This window comes from Sinocyclocheilus grahami, unplaced genomic scaffold (assembly GCF_001515645.1).
Source record: "Sinocyclocheilus grahami isolate Dianchi unplaced genomic scaffold, SAMN03320097.WGS_v1.1 scaffold346.1, whole genome shotgun sequence".
In the NCBI taxonomy this organism is placed as follows: domain Eukaryota; kingdom Metazoa; phylum Chordata; class Actinopteri; order Cypriniformes; family Cyprinidae; genus Sinocyclocheilus; species Sinocyclocheilus grahami.
In genome coordinates, this window is record NW_015505525.1 from 1,396,592 (window position 1) to 1,412,178 (window position 15,587).

The 15,587-nt window shown below is 41.4% G+C and overlaps 1 protein-coding gene across 1 annotated transcript in view; it reads left to right on the forward strand.

The window, feature by feature from the left end:
- The window catches only part of dnah6 (dynein, axonemal, heavy chain 6), an 80,626-nt gene that overhangs the window by 51,212 nt on the left and 13,827 nt on the right, over positions 1-15,587 (forward strand). Inside the window, exons 54-63 of the mRNA XM_016228934.1 lie at positions 350-475; positions 914-1,078; positions 2,992-3,059; positions 4,118-4,298; positions 5,938-6,117; positions 6,356-6,589; positions 7,534-7,669; positions 7,803-7,975; positions 8,482-8,672; positions 10,957-11,117. Of these exons, the coding sequence (XP_016084420.1) occupies positions 350-475; positions 914-1,078; positions 2,992-3,059; positions 4,118-4,298; positions 5,938-6,117; positions 6,356-6,589; positions 7,534-7,669; positions 7,803-7,975; positions 8,482-8,672; positions 10,957-11,117 (1,615 nt within the window). The remainder of the gene's footprint in view (positions 1-349; positions 476-913; positions 1,079-2,991; positions 3,060-4,117; positions 4,299-5,937; positions 6,118-6,355; positions 6,590-7,533; positions 7,670-7,802; positions 7,976-8,481; positions 8,673-10,956; positions 11,118-15,587) is intronic.

Below are 15,587 nucleotides of genomic sequence, written 5' to 3' on the forward strand. Positions count from 1 at the left end.
AATATTATATTTAATTATATTAACTTTAATCTCGTAATTGCTACAACTTAATTCTCATAATTTTGACTTTATTCTAAAAATATTATGACTTTATTCTTGTATTGCTACAACTTTATTCTCGTAATCTTGTTTTTCTTTTATGTGGCACTAAAATGTAACTGTCATTATGAAAAAAAGCATGTGACAAAAAAGTAACAAAACAAAGATATTAATGGGTTATTCATGATGACGTACTCTCACATGTATTCAAGAAGTAAGGAAATCTGTTACTACTTTTTTTTAAATTTATGGTAACACCACATTGCCTTTTTACAGTCATGCAATGCAGGCTTTTACATTTTATATCTAGGCAAATCGTTGGATACGGTCTAAAGAGACAAAGAATGGTTTAAAGGTGATCAAGCTAACCGATGCAGGTTTCCTCCGTACACTTGAGAACGCCATCCGGATGGGCATGCCTGTACTTCTGGAGGAGGTAAACTTTGACCCTTCTTTCACTTTTGAAACTTTGTAGTCAAATGTAAATACAAATAAATTGCTGAAATAAAAATTTGAATATTTAAAATTACGGATTAGAGTTGATAGGAACTGATAACTGATATCTGATTGACTTTTAATTATTTAATTCAGTCTTAAATGAGTAATTCTGTAGTGAGTTTATTAGTTCTGACTCTTGCCAGACGTGATTTTCCAATAAATCTAGTTTCAGTCATGTTTGTTTTCACTGCTGACAACTGAGGCTTATAGTTTTCCCCTAGCATCTATTTTTAGATCAGTTTTAAGAACAAGGATCAGACGTCTGTACCATACCAAGAGATCTAACATAAAAATGAAACTGAATGCTGAATATTTATCATAACTAGAAAATGAACAAATATCATGCATTTCACTTATACAGTATTTGTGTTTACAGCTAAAAGAAACTCTGGACCCTGCTCTGGAGCCCATTCTTCTGAAGCAGACGTTTGTTTTAGGTGGCAGAATGTTGATCCGACTTGGAGATTCTGACATTGACTATGATAAAAACTTCCGATTCTACATGACCACCAAAATGGCCAATCCCCACTACCTCCCAGAGGTATGTGTGTGAGTCTGAGCAAATGACACAGAAAACAAGATAACATACATAAAATTATATTTACAAGAAAACAAACAAAAAAAGCACCATCATATTATATAAACATTTATTGTTTTAAATTTTTCATTTTATGTAAAATATAAATATTTTAAGTAATTGTTGTGGTTATCTTTATTTATCTTTTATTGGCTATATTCTCTAGTTTGTGTATCAGTGTAGTATAAGTTGTGTTCAGCAATGGTTAGTACAAGTGCTTGGTGATTCGTCAGATTTCCTAAAAGGCTAATCATGGGAGCCCTTTTAGCAGGAGCATCTGTAACCTTAACAGCCTAATTGTTTGGTGTTTTAAGAACAACACTCTTTACGATTATGTCTGCGTACAAAAAGCATGGCAATATTTCATCAGCAAAGAACATTTCTGAGAAGAAAAAAAAAACACTGAAATTTAATCAAAGGCACCATCAGACACTTAGAAGGATTTTGTCCAAACACCACAAAATTACTGCAGCAGAAGTGACAGCAAACCTCAATATTCACCCTGAAGACCATGTTTTCACAAAAACCAAAAACAGAGAACTTCACAAAGCCAACATCCATGAAATTCCTAAAACTTTAATCACAGACACCAGTGCTAAAATGCGAAAAGATAAAGTCATGATCATGAAACCTGGACAGTTGGAGCACCAAGATAAACTTCGATATCTGCCCTGGCCTTGTCAAATCACCTGAATTGAATAATATCAAGCCACTGTGGGCAGTTCTTAAAGTAGAGTGAGAAACAGATTCCCATCTCCAATATCTCTGAAGCAAGTTGCAGATGTTCTGATAAACAGCATTCTACTGGAGACTATTAAAAAGTTTGCATATGAATCTATTCTGAGAAGGTTGGAGGCTGTATTAAAAGCAAATTGTGGTAGAAAGAAATATCATCCATTTCCTAGGTGTTCACATTACTTTTTCCAACCCCAGTATGTGACTGATAATTCATTCTTCCCTGCAAATATCTGACCCCCGCAGTCTTTTTGTTACATGTAATTACTGTCAGTGTTTCATTAGCAGCTCATTGTTCATTTATCCTCTCAGACTATTGTGCAAATGGCAGGGGGGATTTTAGAAAGCATTCTGGAGTCAAGGTTGACACCTGTTTAAGGTCAACTAGATTTGGCACTGTAGCAAACTGGACACGGCTGACACCAGCCCTTCACATATCTGTTGTGGCACCACCTTGTGCACCAATCCCTCCCTGGCTCCACGCCATATCAACTCTCGCTGCAAAATTCTGGGGTGGATGCGGATCAGCGCCCACCTGCTAAGAGACAATGCCCTAGCAATCATAACAGACAAGGCCACGGGCTATAGCGCTTGCAGCAGGCAGAGAGCACACCGCCAGATACGGTTGCCTGTCAAATGGGGATGTGCCGTTGTAAGCTCCAGCATTAGAGACAGGACAGACCTGTCATTTCAGCTTATATGAAGAGAGATGAGCTGTGCTGACAGACCAGTCTGGACTCAAGAAACATTCTCACAGACAGACAGCAAATACAAAGCACATAGGGCCAATCAAAGCACAAAGTGTGCCTCTAGAGGATTTTTAGAGAGGAAAGGTAGCATCTCAGGGAATACATTTAGCAAATGATGCCAATCATTATTTACATGCCCCTAAAGAATACATGTTTGTGCTATTTAGAATTACAGGTCAATTTTGTTCTTAATAATTAAAATTTGAATGATTTTCTGCCTTTCTCAGAGCCACCAGTGTTATCTCGTTAATGTCTAAATGATGACAAGGTGGAGAAAACCAGAACAAGTTATTTATGTAGCTTGCTTTCAATTAATGTTGATACTGTACAAAGTTATGGTATGACCCTTTTAAGCTACACATCCATAATTGTTTTGTGACTTATTTGTGTCAGGTGTGCATCAAAGTGACCGTCATCAACTTCACTGTTACCAAGTCTGGACTGGAAGATCAAATCCTCAGGTAATCCCGTGCTTTGAATATTCAGATTCAATTTAAAAACAAAAAGCACATGAGACACGTGATGTTAAGTTTGAAACTTTTTAAAGAAAAACTTGGAAGTTAACATTTTGGCTGTGCTGAAAATCTTATCTTTTACCTAATTTGATGTGTCCAGTCAAAAATGCTTGTAAATCTCTCACAATGTTATATTGTCAACAAATCTTGGATTCAGTCTTTTTGTCAAGTCTTTTTTTGTTTCAATTATCGCAGGTTTTGTATTTCTTTTTGAAATTGATTGGTCATAGGCCTCATTGATCTGAGCTTATGAACCTTTTTGAGTGAAGAAAGCATTATTTGTGGATAATTTTGTCAATGTTCACTCAAAAACATAAGGTACATAATACTGAATCCAATATTTGTTAAAAATTTAGCAAACTGAGAAATTTATAAGCAATTTTTTGTAGGCCGTTCAATTTTGTAACAAGGTGGGAAGTTATAAAGTCAGTATGTTTTAGTCCAATGCAATAACTTGCAATTTTAGGAAAAAGGAAATTTAAGTCCTCCAGAGGTCTAAAATATTCACCTAGGAGACAGTAGCTGAATCAGAGGTGTTTATTTTTCTAAAAGCAAGGAGTGATGGAATAATGCAGTAGCATAAGAGTTGTAGGTTTCTGTCTTTGCTTTTTATATCTTGGTAAATGTATATGAAAACCATCACTCCCTGGCTCAAATCCTACATTGTTATAGACTTTATTATTGCTGTATTTTCTCATCTGTTCATCTATTGTCTGAACTACAGACACATGTTTAAGAAATACACTTTCACTTTTTACTACCACCCATCGTAGGTGGTCCAATCACAGCTGGTCAACAAAGACACATTACTATTTACAACTGTTATTAACATGCATATTTCATTACACAAGTTGACATAAGACAATAATGACATAATGTTGTCTAACATTAAATATTATTTGATATTTATGATGATTATTTGTTTAAATGATATACCACTTACCAATTATGACTGTAAAATTTTGATTGACATGTTTTGATTGTTTAATTTTGTCTATACCCAGTGATGTAGTTCGTCTGGAGCGTCCTGACTTGGAAGAACAGAGAAACCAGCTGATAGTTCGCATCAATGCAGACCGGAACCAGTTAAAAGCCATTGAGGACCGAATTCTCAAACTGCTCTTTACCTCCGAGGGCAACATCCTCGACAATGAGGAGCTTGTACAAACATTACAAGAGTCAAAGGTCAGTGGTTTGGGGTCAGAAGTTTAAAGAGAGGGCATAGTTATGAGTTTTTTACTGATCTATAGTAGTTTTAGTGTGAAGACAATACTTAAATACTTAGTGAGCAGAGTAATAGACATTAGTAGGCCAGTAATTATATATAAAAGCAGCTGAAGATGTTATTTTAACCTTTGTTTACCCTAAAGCAATATGAATTCATACACTACCGTTCAGTTTGGGGTTTGAAGTCTCTTATGCTCACCAAGGTTACATTTATTTGATGAAAATACTGTAAAAATGTTAATATTGTGAAATATTATTACAGTGTAAAATACTGTTTAATAAACTGTTTTCTATTTAAATTTCTTAAAATTTATCTTGTTTCAAAGGTGAATTTTCAGCAGCCATTTGGTGCTCAAGAAACATTTTGATTGAAAACGGTTGAGATATTTTTGTGGAAGCCATGATTCTTTGATATATAAATGCAGTTTAAAAGAACAACATTTATTTTTCTTCACTGTCACTTTTAATCAATTTAATGCATCCTTGCTGAATAAAAGTATTAATTTCTGTCAAAAAGACAATTTTATTGACCCCAAACTGCAAGTTAAATCCACCAATATTCACTTCAAAAAAAAATCTTGGAAAGGAATCTAACAAAACTGAAGTTAGCTTTGAAATGGACTTGCATCATTTGTTTGCAGAAGCCACTTTGTTTGATAATTTATGTAATTCAGTGACATTTATTTATTTTAAGTGTCCAGGCGCTTTTCTTTGCCACTGATTATCTAATAATTGTCATTAAACCTTTTTTCCGCTATGCTAATGACTGCTGCATATAAAAAGGAGAGGTTTACTTCACAAACAATGCAAATGTCACAGTCAACTTAAAAGATTATGTGAACATTTGGGAATGAGGGCTGACACATTTTAATCTTTTTCTTCTGGGGATTTGTTTTAAGATTTGGAAATGGAAAAACAAATGTCACGTTTCCTCTTGTGTCACTATCACAAGCAATTCAACATGAGCATTTTACCATATTATTGAATAATTTCTGTAAAATTCTATAATGTGAAATTATAGAAAAAAGTACTCCTCTAGATTTATAGTACAGTACAGTTGTGCCAGGTATTTGTAATGCTGCCTTGATCTGCATGATTTTTTTAGTGAATCAGGTGCAAAACCAGCATAGATGCCGCTTACTAATAAATGGCGCTTTCACTCGGCACAATAAATTTTTAGCAAATTCCCCTGACATAGTGTGTTTGTGCCAAATTTGAGCAAGCAGAAGAATCAGAGGCACAGATTGCACGTCACTGTCCACCTTCCGCCTCCAACAGAGAGTAATGAAAGGCTGAATGGGAGGTACAGATAGATTGATAGATGAACGAAAGGTTGGGCCGGCAATGAACGAAGTATCCATCTTAAAGGCAAAAACAGCTCTGTCTGCGTCTGACACCTCTGCTACAGTTTCATGTATCTTTGCGACACTGATACTGCTGTCAATGTGGATGGCTTTATAGCTCCTTTCACATTTTAAGATGCTTTATAAACACATCAAGCTGTTGAGTCATTACGTTTGTCTCTGTTTGGAGTATAACACTTACATTTGACATCAAGCAGATCTGCTGACAATTTATCCTATTTTCTCTTGTACAGGTAACATCTCAGGCCATTAAATCTCGGCTGGTGGAGGCGGAGACGACAGAGGAGATGATCAACGCAGCCAGAGAGAAGTATCGCCCTGTTGCCACACGTGGCTCCATCATTTACTTTGTCATTGCCAGCCTGTCTGAGATTGACCCCATGTACCAGTTCTCGCTAAAGTACTTTAAACAGGTAATTTCAATCTAGAGCAGACATTTTAGAATATTATTTCAGGATGTAATGTAAAAAAATTATTGATTAATTAATTAAATAAAAAAATAAAAAATAATTTATTTAGAAATGTGTATGTAACAGTATGTATTTATATGTATGTATAGTTGTATGATTCAAAGTGACTTTCAGTGCATTTAAGGTATACATTTTGTCAATTCACACATTCCCTGAGAATTTTCCTGAAATGTCTTTGCAGTTGTTCAACAACACTATTGAGTCATCAGAGAAGCACAGAGATCTGAGCATGAGACTACAGATCCTGTTGGATCAGACTTTGCTGAGCGCCTACAAGAACGTGTCTCGTGGCCTTTTTGAGCAGCACAAGGCCATCTACAGTTTCATGCTGTGCGTGGAGATCATGATGCAGAGGGGAGAGATCTCCCAGCAGGAGTGGCAGTACTTTCTGCGGGGAGCTGGAGGCATGGAGAAGGTCAGGGATGTTGTAAGGGCATATGTGATAACAGAGAAAGAAAGAACACCTGTGTGTGTGTGTGTGTGTAAGTAAGTACTTATGTATGTGAGTTCTTATTCTGATTCTATAGAAGGCAATTATTCTTCTACAAGTCTTGAATGGGATTTAATTGTGTTAATTGTTAGATTGTAGATTGCTGTTTTCTAATTTTTCCCTTTCCTCAGGGGCCTGCAGTCTCTGCCCCCATTAAAAAGGCATCTCTCTAATGCCCCACGCTGTTATATTGTTTTAGTGTGCGTTGAAGCAATATGTTTTTGTGTGTATTTCAGTAAACTGAGTACAGTTCTGCTCTGTTGCTAAGGAAAGCATCTCTGTTGCTATTGCTCATGGGTAACCCTAAGTATTAAACTTGATTCCAGTACCATTAGGGGCATGAATGAAACTCAAATAGTGTGGCTTGTTGAGAAGATGTGTGGATTGTATTTGCACTTTCACTCCAGTGTGCCTCCTGCACAAAATGTGAATCACCATTTACATATTACATGAGAGGTTGCGTTAAGTAAAACATTTCTCATTTACCAAATGTTATAAACCTTGACGGATATTTTTTATGAACCTCTCGTTATAGGATGTTAATATGGTTTAGAAATTAAGGAAAAGAGGGAAATTCTTTGGGGAGAGAAATAAGAGAAGAAAAGATTCCAAGTGTAATAATCCAATATGCTGTCCATCATGCTTGTAACTAATTTTCTTCTGATGGTTTTATATTTCAGTCTACTCCAATGTTTGTCAACATTTTTGTACTAAAATCAATTATGACTTGTTGCTTGATCAAAGTCCCTAATCTCAATTCATGCTCTTTGATGGCTTCTGACATGTATCAGTATGATGAAATATTACTTATTCAGCCTTATGCACAAACACACACACACACACACACATTTTCCTGCTTCCCTCTGCAGGAATTGCCAGAAAAGCCAGAAGTGCCATGGTTGTCTGATTTTGCCTGGGAGACTTGTTGTAATCTAGAAGACCGACTACCATGCTTTAATGGCATTAAAAAGGAGATCATATCCACACCTATATCTATGAAATTGGGTATATTCTTCCTGCTTCTTTAAAACATCACTGGCTGATACTTACACAGTTTTTTGAAAAGCATCAATTACAAAATGGAAATTGTACAGTAATTCTTATCTTAATGCTATTTTTCCTTGTCTCTTTTTCTCAGGGCAACTAGAGGTAACAATAAACCCTGAACAGTGGGATGGGTATGTTACTGACCTACCTCCTTTCTCAGAAGACATACCCTCTGAGAAACAGCCACAGGTCAGAGGTCACTGGAATCAGCGACTTGGGGCCTTCCAGAAACTTATTCTCATCAAGAGTTTTATGGAGGAGAAGGTAAAAAAGAAAGAGAGAAAGAAAGGTTGACTTACTATGTAAGACTGTTTCCGCCAGAATCTCACTATTCTGACTTTATTTCTTGCAATTCCGAGTTTATTCTGAGATAAATTGACTGATTCTCCGATTAATTCAAACAATTTTGAGTTAACATCTCACAGCTCTGACTTTTCAGCTGAATAAAAGGAGTATTTAAAAATAAAAACAAAATGAATTAATAAATGAATTAATAAATAGAGTAAAGAAAATCTTACTGACACCAAACTTTTGAATGGTAGTGCATTTAATGCCTTTAAGCTGTTCAGATGATGTTGTATTGTTCCTGTATTGTGCTTAATAGCAGACCAGCATATTTGCTTTGATATTAATAAGCTGTGATTTGTCTGTGTGTATATGTGGTACAGTTCCTGAGTGTGTCAAGTAAGTCTGCTTGAGTTATGTATCGTTATCAGCTGGTATAGCTTCATTGAAATGTATTTCAAGTCTATTACTCTGTGTGTTTTCAGGTTGTGTTTGCAGTTACTGAGTTTGTTATCATTAGTTTGGGACAACAATTTGTGGAGAATCCCCCAGTGGATCTTGCAACCCTGTATGCAGACATGTCGCCTTCCATTCCCCTGGTCTTTATTCTAAGCACAGGCTCAGATCCAATGGGAGCGTTCCAGCGGTTTGCCAATGAGAGAGGATACCAAGATAGGTACTTGTACATGCACTGTGACATTCATACACCGTTTCCTCACTCACTTCCCAAGTGTCACTCCCAGTTAAGTGACACATGTAAGTACATACATACATGATTGAATACTGTGTTGTACATTAACTTCTGCTGAATATATTGATTCATATTGAATGTGTGATACATGTTTCAGATAGCTTACAAACAGATCTCCTAAAAATAAAATAAAAACTTTAGTATGTTATATATGAAGAGGGTTTCTTTGCTGCCCTGGTTCTCCTGCAAGAAAGGCTTCCAAAGAAAGGGAACTGCGGGACCCAACCAGATTTTTTGCGCCACGAAATTCCCGAATAAAACGTGGTCGGTAACGGTAACTTTGGTGTAATTTGAACGGGAGGGGGCGGTCTAACAATATCCTGTTCCCGACGTCCATTCAGAACAGCATATCTGCGCTTTATTCTTATTGACCACCGGTACAGCCTGCACTCACACTGTTATGCACGTGCTGCACGCCTGCTTTCGTCACACGTTTTATTTGCGGGGTCTGTGCGCAGCATGTGCATAACAATGCTCAGCGCAGGCTGTACCGGCGGTAAATATACGGCCCTCAGACAGAATAGGCAGGTTGTCGATGAGTGACAGAGCAGAATAAGAATGGAGCAAACTCGGTTTTGTTTATATTTTGCTTAACCTATAATTTTAAATGACAGATGTCGTATTTATTTATTTTTCTCTGCGACACTTTTCCCACTGTGTTAACAGAAAAATTTCAAACAAATTTAGTATTTTGACAAGATGAATAAAAATAGCTAACAGGCTATTTTTGTACAACCTACATTTTTTTTTCTCTCTCTGCAACACTTTTTCCTATTGTCTTGTAAATGTTCAATTAATTGTATCCTAACAAGACGAATAAAAATAAGAAATACAATTTTTGTACAACATTTTTATTTTATCTGACACATTTTTCTTACTTTGTTGCATAAAAAAATCAACGAATTTTGTGTCTTAAGATAATTCATATAAATTCAAGTCAAAGTCAATAAATTCAAGACTCTTGACAAGACAAATAAAATAACATACAATTTTGTGCAGACTACACTTTTATTTGATAGCCTATCTCTCTTTCTTTCAGTAGCGGAAGTTTTAATGTGAGATTCTGGAAACGAGATATAAATTTAGCGGGAATGGCTGGGTCGAGAAGAAAATTATTCTACACAAACAGCGGGTGAACAAAGAATGAATATATACGTAGCGGGAGCGGGTGGGTGCGGAATATAACCTTGCGGGAGCAGGACTAAAAAAATAGTCCCGCGCAGACTTCTAGCTTACACTCTTCACATTTTGCTCAAAACTGGGGTACCACAGGGATCAGTGCTTGGACCTCTATTCTTCTTTTGCCTACACTTCACTTCTACTTCAGATCCCATGCTTTTTTAGCATTGCTGTGCTCATTACATTCAGCAGTACACATAAAGTAATTTCCTCCTCCTGTGTATGTGCCTCGCTGACATATCAAATTTGGTCACCTCAGCTGTAATTTTGATGAGTTCTTCTTTCATTCAGCCATGACATCCCTCACCAAATCTCTGTGTATCATATGTATCATGACCTGGTGTCATCCTGGGATGCTCTTAGGGACCACATTACGATAGCAGCGGTCTTATTTGACCGCTACTTTGCTAATTTTCTCGTCCAGGTTGTCTGGAATTCTATTCTTGTTTGCCAACCAGCATCTGCTATATGTCTTCCATATTCCTAGAGTGGCTCCAAAATCCCTTTGCTCAAATGGTTTTTAACCCTCTAATTTTTTCATGTCACGCCTCTGCTCAGATCATTTTCTGACTGCCAGAATAAATTCAAGACACTGTTTCTAGCTCACACTGCTGCCAATTTCCATTATTCCCATTACTTTCAGTCTTGCAATAAATTGCAAACCTGAGCCTGTATGGTACTATCGGTCGCTTCTGCTCGCCAACTATGAGAACAGTTGATTCATTAGTCATTCCAACAAAGCCACAAGAAACACATTTTCAAAAGATTCACCTACTGTCAAGGACTTGTATTAGTTTTGGATAGCCAAAAACTATCCCTTTAAATACAAAGAGAATCTTAGAAAAGTAAAGCTATTTATTTGATTTGCGTGTGTGTGTGTGTGTGTGTGTGTGTGTGTGTGTTAATATGTTATTTAGGCATGGGTGTATCTAAAATAATTGTAGTAACAATGATATATCTGACAAACTTTGGCAAATCCAGTACCTACAATATAAACATTTGCAATTATTTTGAGTTTCTTGTATTGCAGGGTGAAATCAATCTCGCTGGGTCAGGGTCAGGGACCTATTGCAGAGAGGATGATTATGGAAGCTCTGAAGACTGGCAACTGGATCTTCCTGCAAAACTGTCACCTTGCTGTGTCGTGGATGCTGGCAATGGAGGAGCTCATCAAAACCTTCACTGAACCTGGTTAGTTTGTATGTGTGTATAAGTGAGGTCTTGCTTTGTAGCCTAGTCCTTTAAATTAGGGGTCTTCAGCAGGGACCCCTACAACCCCAAAACAGTCATTCATTGTTTAATATCAAGGCTTGTGAAGCTGAAGTTCAACTACGCTACTGTTCAAAGGGTTGTTAGATTTTTTTAGTGCTTTTGAAAGAAGTCTCTTATGCTCACCAAGGCTGCATTTATGTGATCCAAAATACAGTAAAAACAGTAATATTTCATATAAAAACAGTAGTACCGTAATATGAAATATAATTTAAAATGAATTGTTTTTTTTATATTATTTTAAAATGGATTTTAAAATGTGTTCCTGTGATGGCAATGTTGAATTTTCACTCCAGTCTTCAGTGATCACATGATTCTTCAGAAATCATTCTAATATGCTGATTTGGTGCTCAAGAAACCTCCTCTTCTTCTTCTTCTTCATGTAGAAAATATTTCACCACAATAAGTTTTTTTTCAGGATTTTTTGATAACAATACAGTTCTAGAGAACAGCATTTATTTGAAATTAGGGTTCCCTTTCAGTCGGTCACTCTGAGTCACGTCGGTGACCGACGAATTGGGATATCGCTTCGATAGACCAATCTACTTCGAGTGTAAACTAAACAAGCCAATGCACATTGGCATGCAATTATTGCATCCAGCTGCCGCTGATCACAGCGTGAGTATAATAAGGCAGCAGGTGCAATGCATACCAGCTTTTCGCTTCGGAGCCGAGCGACAACGTCGTTCTGCTCAACTGTGTCTGTTCGAGAACTATTGAGTTCAGCATGCTCTCGGAAGCTTCTTGTGTTTGCGAGACGGCGCTTCAGCGGTGGTCGTTCCAGTGTTGAGTGGGTTGCACACTTCAGGCTGCACTACCCCTGTCGTGTTGCAAGCGGCCATCTCCCCTGTGCACCTCAGCACTAAAAGAGCATTTCCTAAAGAGCAAATTTCTCTAAAAGAGCTACAAGGATTATATAAATTATACCTTATAAGGATGCCGTTTCACCCGTGCGTTTCTGGGTGCGGTCGTACCAGCGGTATCCAGTGGACCTCCCCCTGACCAGATGTTGATCTCAGCATCGGAGGGAGAGCTGTCCGATGAAGATTCGGACTAACGCCGGACCTCACTCATCCTCCTCCTTCGCCAGCCGGCAGCAGCGGGCGGTTCGAGAGCGTCAAACAAAGGCCCTACTCACGCACCCTCTGCCAACCCGTGGAACCAGGTGAGCCTTGCACCCCACACTCACACCCCTCTCCGGCCCGCTCACAAGCCGCCCGAGTTGGGTCCCTGTGTTCCACCTCGCTGCCCCACTGCGGGTATGGCTGTGGTTCCGCTGGTCCTGCTTGTACGGTTTCTGGGCGCTTGGTCAGCGCTACCCAGCCCGTCTCGCTGGCTTCTGCGGACCATCAGCCTCGGCTATGCGATTCAGTTCGCCCGGCGCCCGTCCCAAGTTCAGCGGTATCCGCTTCACTACAGTGAAGGCGGCCGATGCCCCTGTTCTGCGGGCAGAGATCGCAGTCCTACTGGCGAAGGATGCGATAGAGCCGGTCCCTCTGGCCGATATGAGGTCGGGGTTTTACAGCCCTTACTTCATTGTACCCAAGAAAGGCGGTGGGTTACGGCCGATCTTGGATCTGCGAGTTTTGCCCTTCATCGGCTACCGTTCAAGATGTTGACGTAGAAACGCATCTTCGGATGCGTCCGTCCCCGAGATTGGTTTGCAGCGATCAACCTGAAGGGCGAGTACTTTCATGTGTTGATCCTTCCACGCCACAGACCATTTCTGCGGTTTGCATTCGAAGGACAGGCATATCAGTACAAGGTCCTGCCCTTCGGGCTGTCCCTGTCTCCCCGTGTCTTTACGAAAGTTGTGGAGACAGCTCTTGTTCCCCTCAGAGAGCAGGGTGTTCGTTCTCAACTATCTAGACGATTGGCTTATACTAGCACAGTCTCAGGATCAGTTGTGCAAGCACAGGAACCTGGCGCTTCGGCACCTCAGCCTGTTGGGCCTTCGGGTCAACTGGGAAAAGAGCAAACTCTCCCCGATGCAGAGGATCTCTTTTCTCGGTATGGAGTTGGATTCGGTCGAACAGACAGCGTGCCTCACAGAGGAACGTGCACGGTCGGTGCTAGCCTGCTTGAATACGTTCAAGGGCAGGACAACGGTCCCACTGATATTTTTTCAGAGGCTCCTGGGGCATATGGCGGCCGCAGCGGCACTTACAACACTCGGCCTGTTACATATGAGACCACTCCAGCACTGGCTTTATGGCCGAGTCCTGAGGTGGGCGTGGAAGCGCGGCACTCACCGGGTCCAAGTTACACTAGCCTGTCGCCAAACCTTCACCCCGTGGTCAGATCTTGCATTCCTCCGGGCAGGGGTGCCCCTAGAGCAGATCTCCAGGCATGCTGTGGTCTACACGGATGCCTCCACCACCGGGTGGGGTGCCACGTACAACGGGCATGCAGTCTCAGGGGTTTGGATGGGCCCGCAGCTGCATTGGCACATCAATTGCCTAGAGTTGTTGGCAGTGCGCCTTGCCTTGAACCGTCTCAAAGGGCGCTTACGAGGCAAGCACGTCCTGGTCCGAACGGAAAACACAGCGACCGTTGCGTACATCAACCGACAAGGTGGTCTGCGCTCCTGTCGCATGTCGCAACTCGCCCGCCACCTCCTCCTTTGGAGTCGGAAGGTTCTGAGGTCACTTCGTGCTGTTCACATTCCGGGCCTGCTCAACAGTACAGCCGACAAACTGTCTTGAGCAATGCTTCCGGGAGAATGGCGACTCCATCCCCAGACGGTCCAGCTGATTTGGAGACGTTTCAGGGCCGCTCAGGTAGACCTGTTTGCTTCTCCAGAAACCTCTCACTGCCAGTTGTTCTACTCCCTGACCGAGGGAACACTCGGCACAGACGCACACAGCTGGCCGCAGGGCCTACGCAAGTATGCGTTTCCCCCAGTGAGCCTTCTTGCACAGACCTTGGCCGATTCCTCTGAGGAAGGATCTACTGACTCAGAGGTGGGGCACCGTTTGGCACCCGGAGGTTCTAGGTGACCTACCCCAGGAGGTAGTGAACATCATCACTTCGGCAAGAGCACTGTCTACGAGACACGCTTACGCCTTGAAGTGGAATCTGTTTGTCGAGTGGTGTTCTTCTCGCCGAGTTCCTTCCATCAGGTTCCTTCCCTCTATACCCTCTTGGGACCTGTCTCTAGTGCTAAAATCACTACAGCAGGGCCCATTCGAGCCTTTGCATTCAGATGAGATAAAGTTTCTTTCATTGAAAACTCTGCTCCTGCTTGCACTGGCCTCCATCAATTTTCGGTCGACGATTCATGCCTAGAGTTTGGGCCGGCTGACTCCCAGGTAATCCTGAGGCCCCGGCCCGGCTACGTGCCCAATGTTCCCACTACACCCTTCAAAGACCAAGTAGTGAACCTGCAAGTGCTGCCCCCGGAGGAGGCAGACCCAGCCCTGGCTTTGCTCTGTCCCGTCCGAGCATTAAGGTGCTACGTAGATCGGACACAAAGCTTCAGGACCTCAGACCAGCTCTTTGTCTGTTACGGAGGCCAGCAGAAGGGGAATGCCGCCCTGCCCATTCAGGCTGCGAGCTCACTCAACTAGAAGTGTTGCATCCTCCTGGGCGCTGGCTCGTGGCGCCTCGCTGACAGATATTTGTAGGGCTGCGGGTTGGACAACCCCCAACATGTTCGCTAGATTCTATAGCCTCCGTGTGGAGCCAGTATCCTCTTGTGTTCTCACCTCAAACGGGTAGTGGCGCCGAGAGGCCCCGGTTAGTGCGGGCTTGCTAAAACTGCTCCAGAGTGTCCTACAGTAGACCCTGTTGAGATCCTCCATCACCCTCGGCAGCGGACGCGGCAGAACGTCACAATGAATCCGCGGGAACCGTGGAAGGCTGGGTGCAGACTTCTGCCTTTCCAAGAGGGTTACAATCACCTCCAGTTCTCCATATACACCTAAGTGGATGCTATATGTGTATTTGCTTCCGAAAACTCCTTCGGGAAGGATGGGGCTTGCGCAGCGTCCCTATTCCAAGTGGAGCGGGTACGTTTTCCCAGTGTTGTCCAATCTCACTCAGTAAGGTAGTGCTTTGAAAAATGGTGAGTGGAACTACTTGTCCCGAGCCCCGGCCTACACCAGATAGGGGCGCAGGCGGCTCGCACAGGGCACTGGAAGGGGCAGCACCATGGCGCTTTGGTAGGGATCCCAATTCGTCGGTCACCGACTTGGAGTCACCGACTGAAAGGGAACATCTCAGTTACGTATGGTAACCCTCGTTCCCTGAAGAAGGGAACGGAGATGTCACGTCCCGTCGTCACGGTTGCTGTACCACCGCTCCGTCGTCACTACCACCGCTGAGCGGCCAGGTCGCCGGCTCAGCTCCTCAGCGAAAACCTGGTATGCATTGCACCTGCTGACCTGCTGC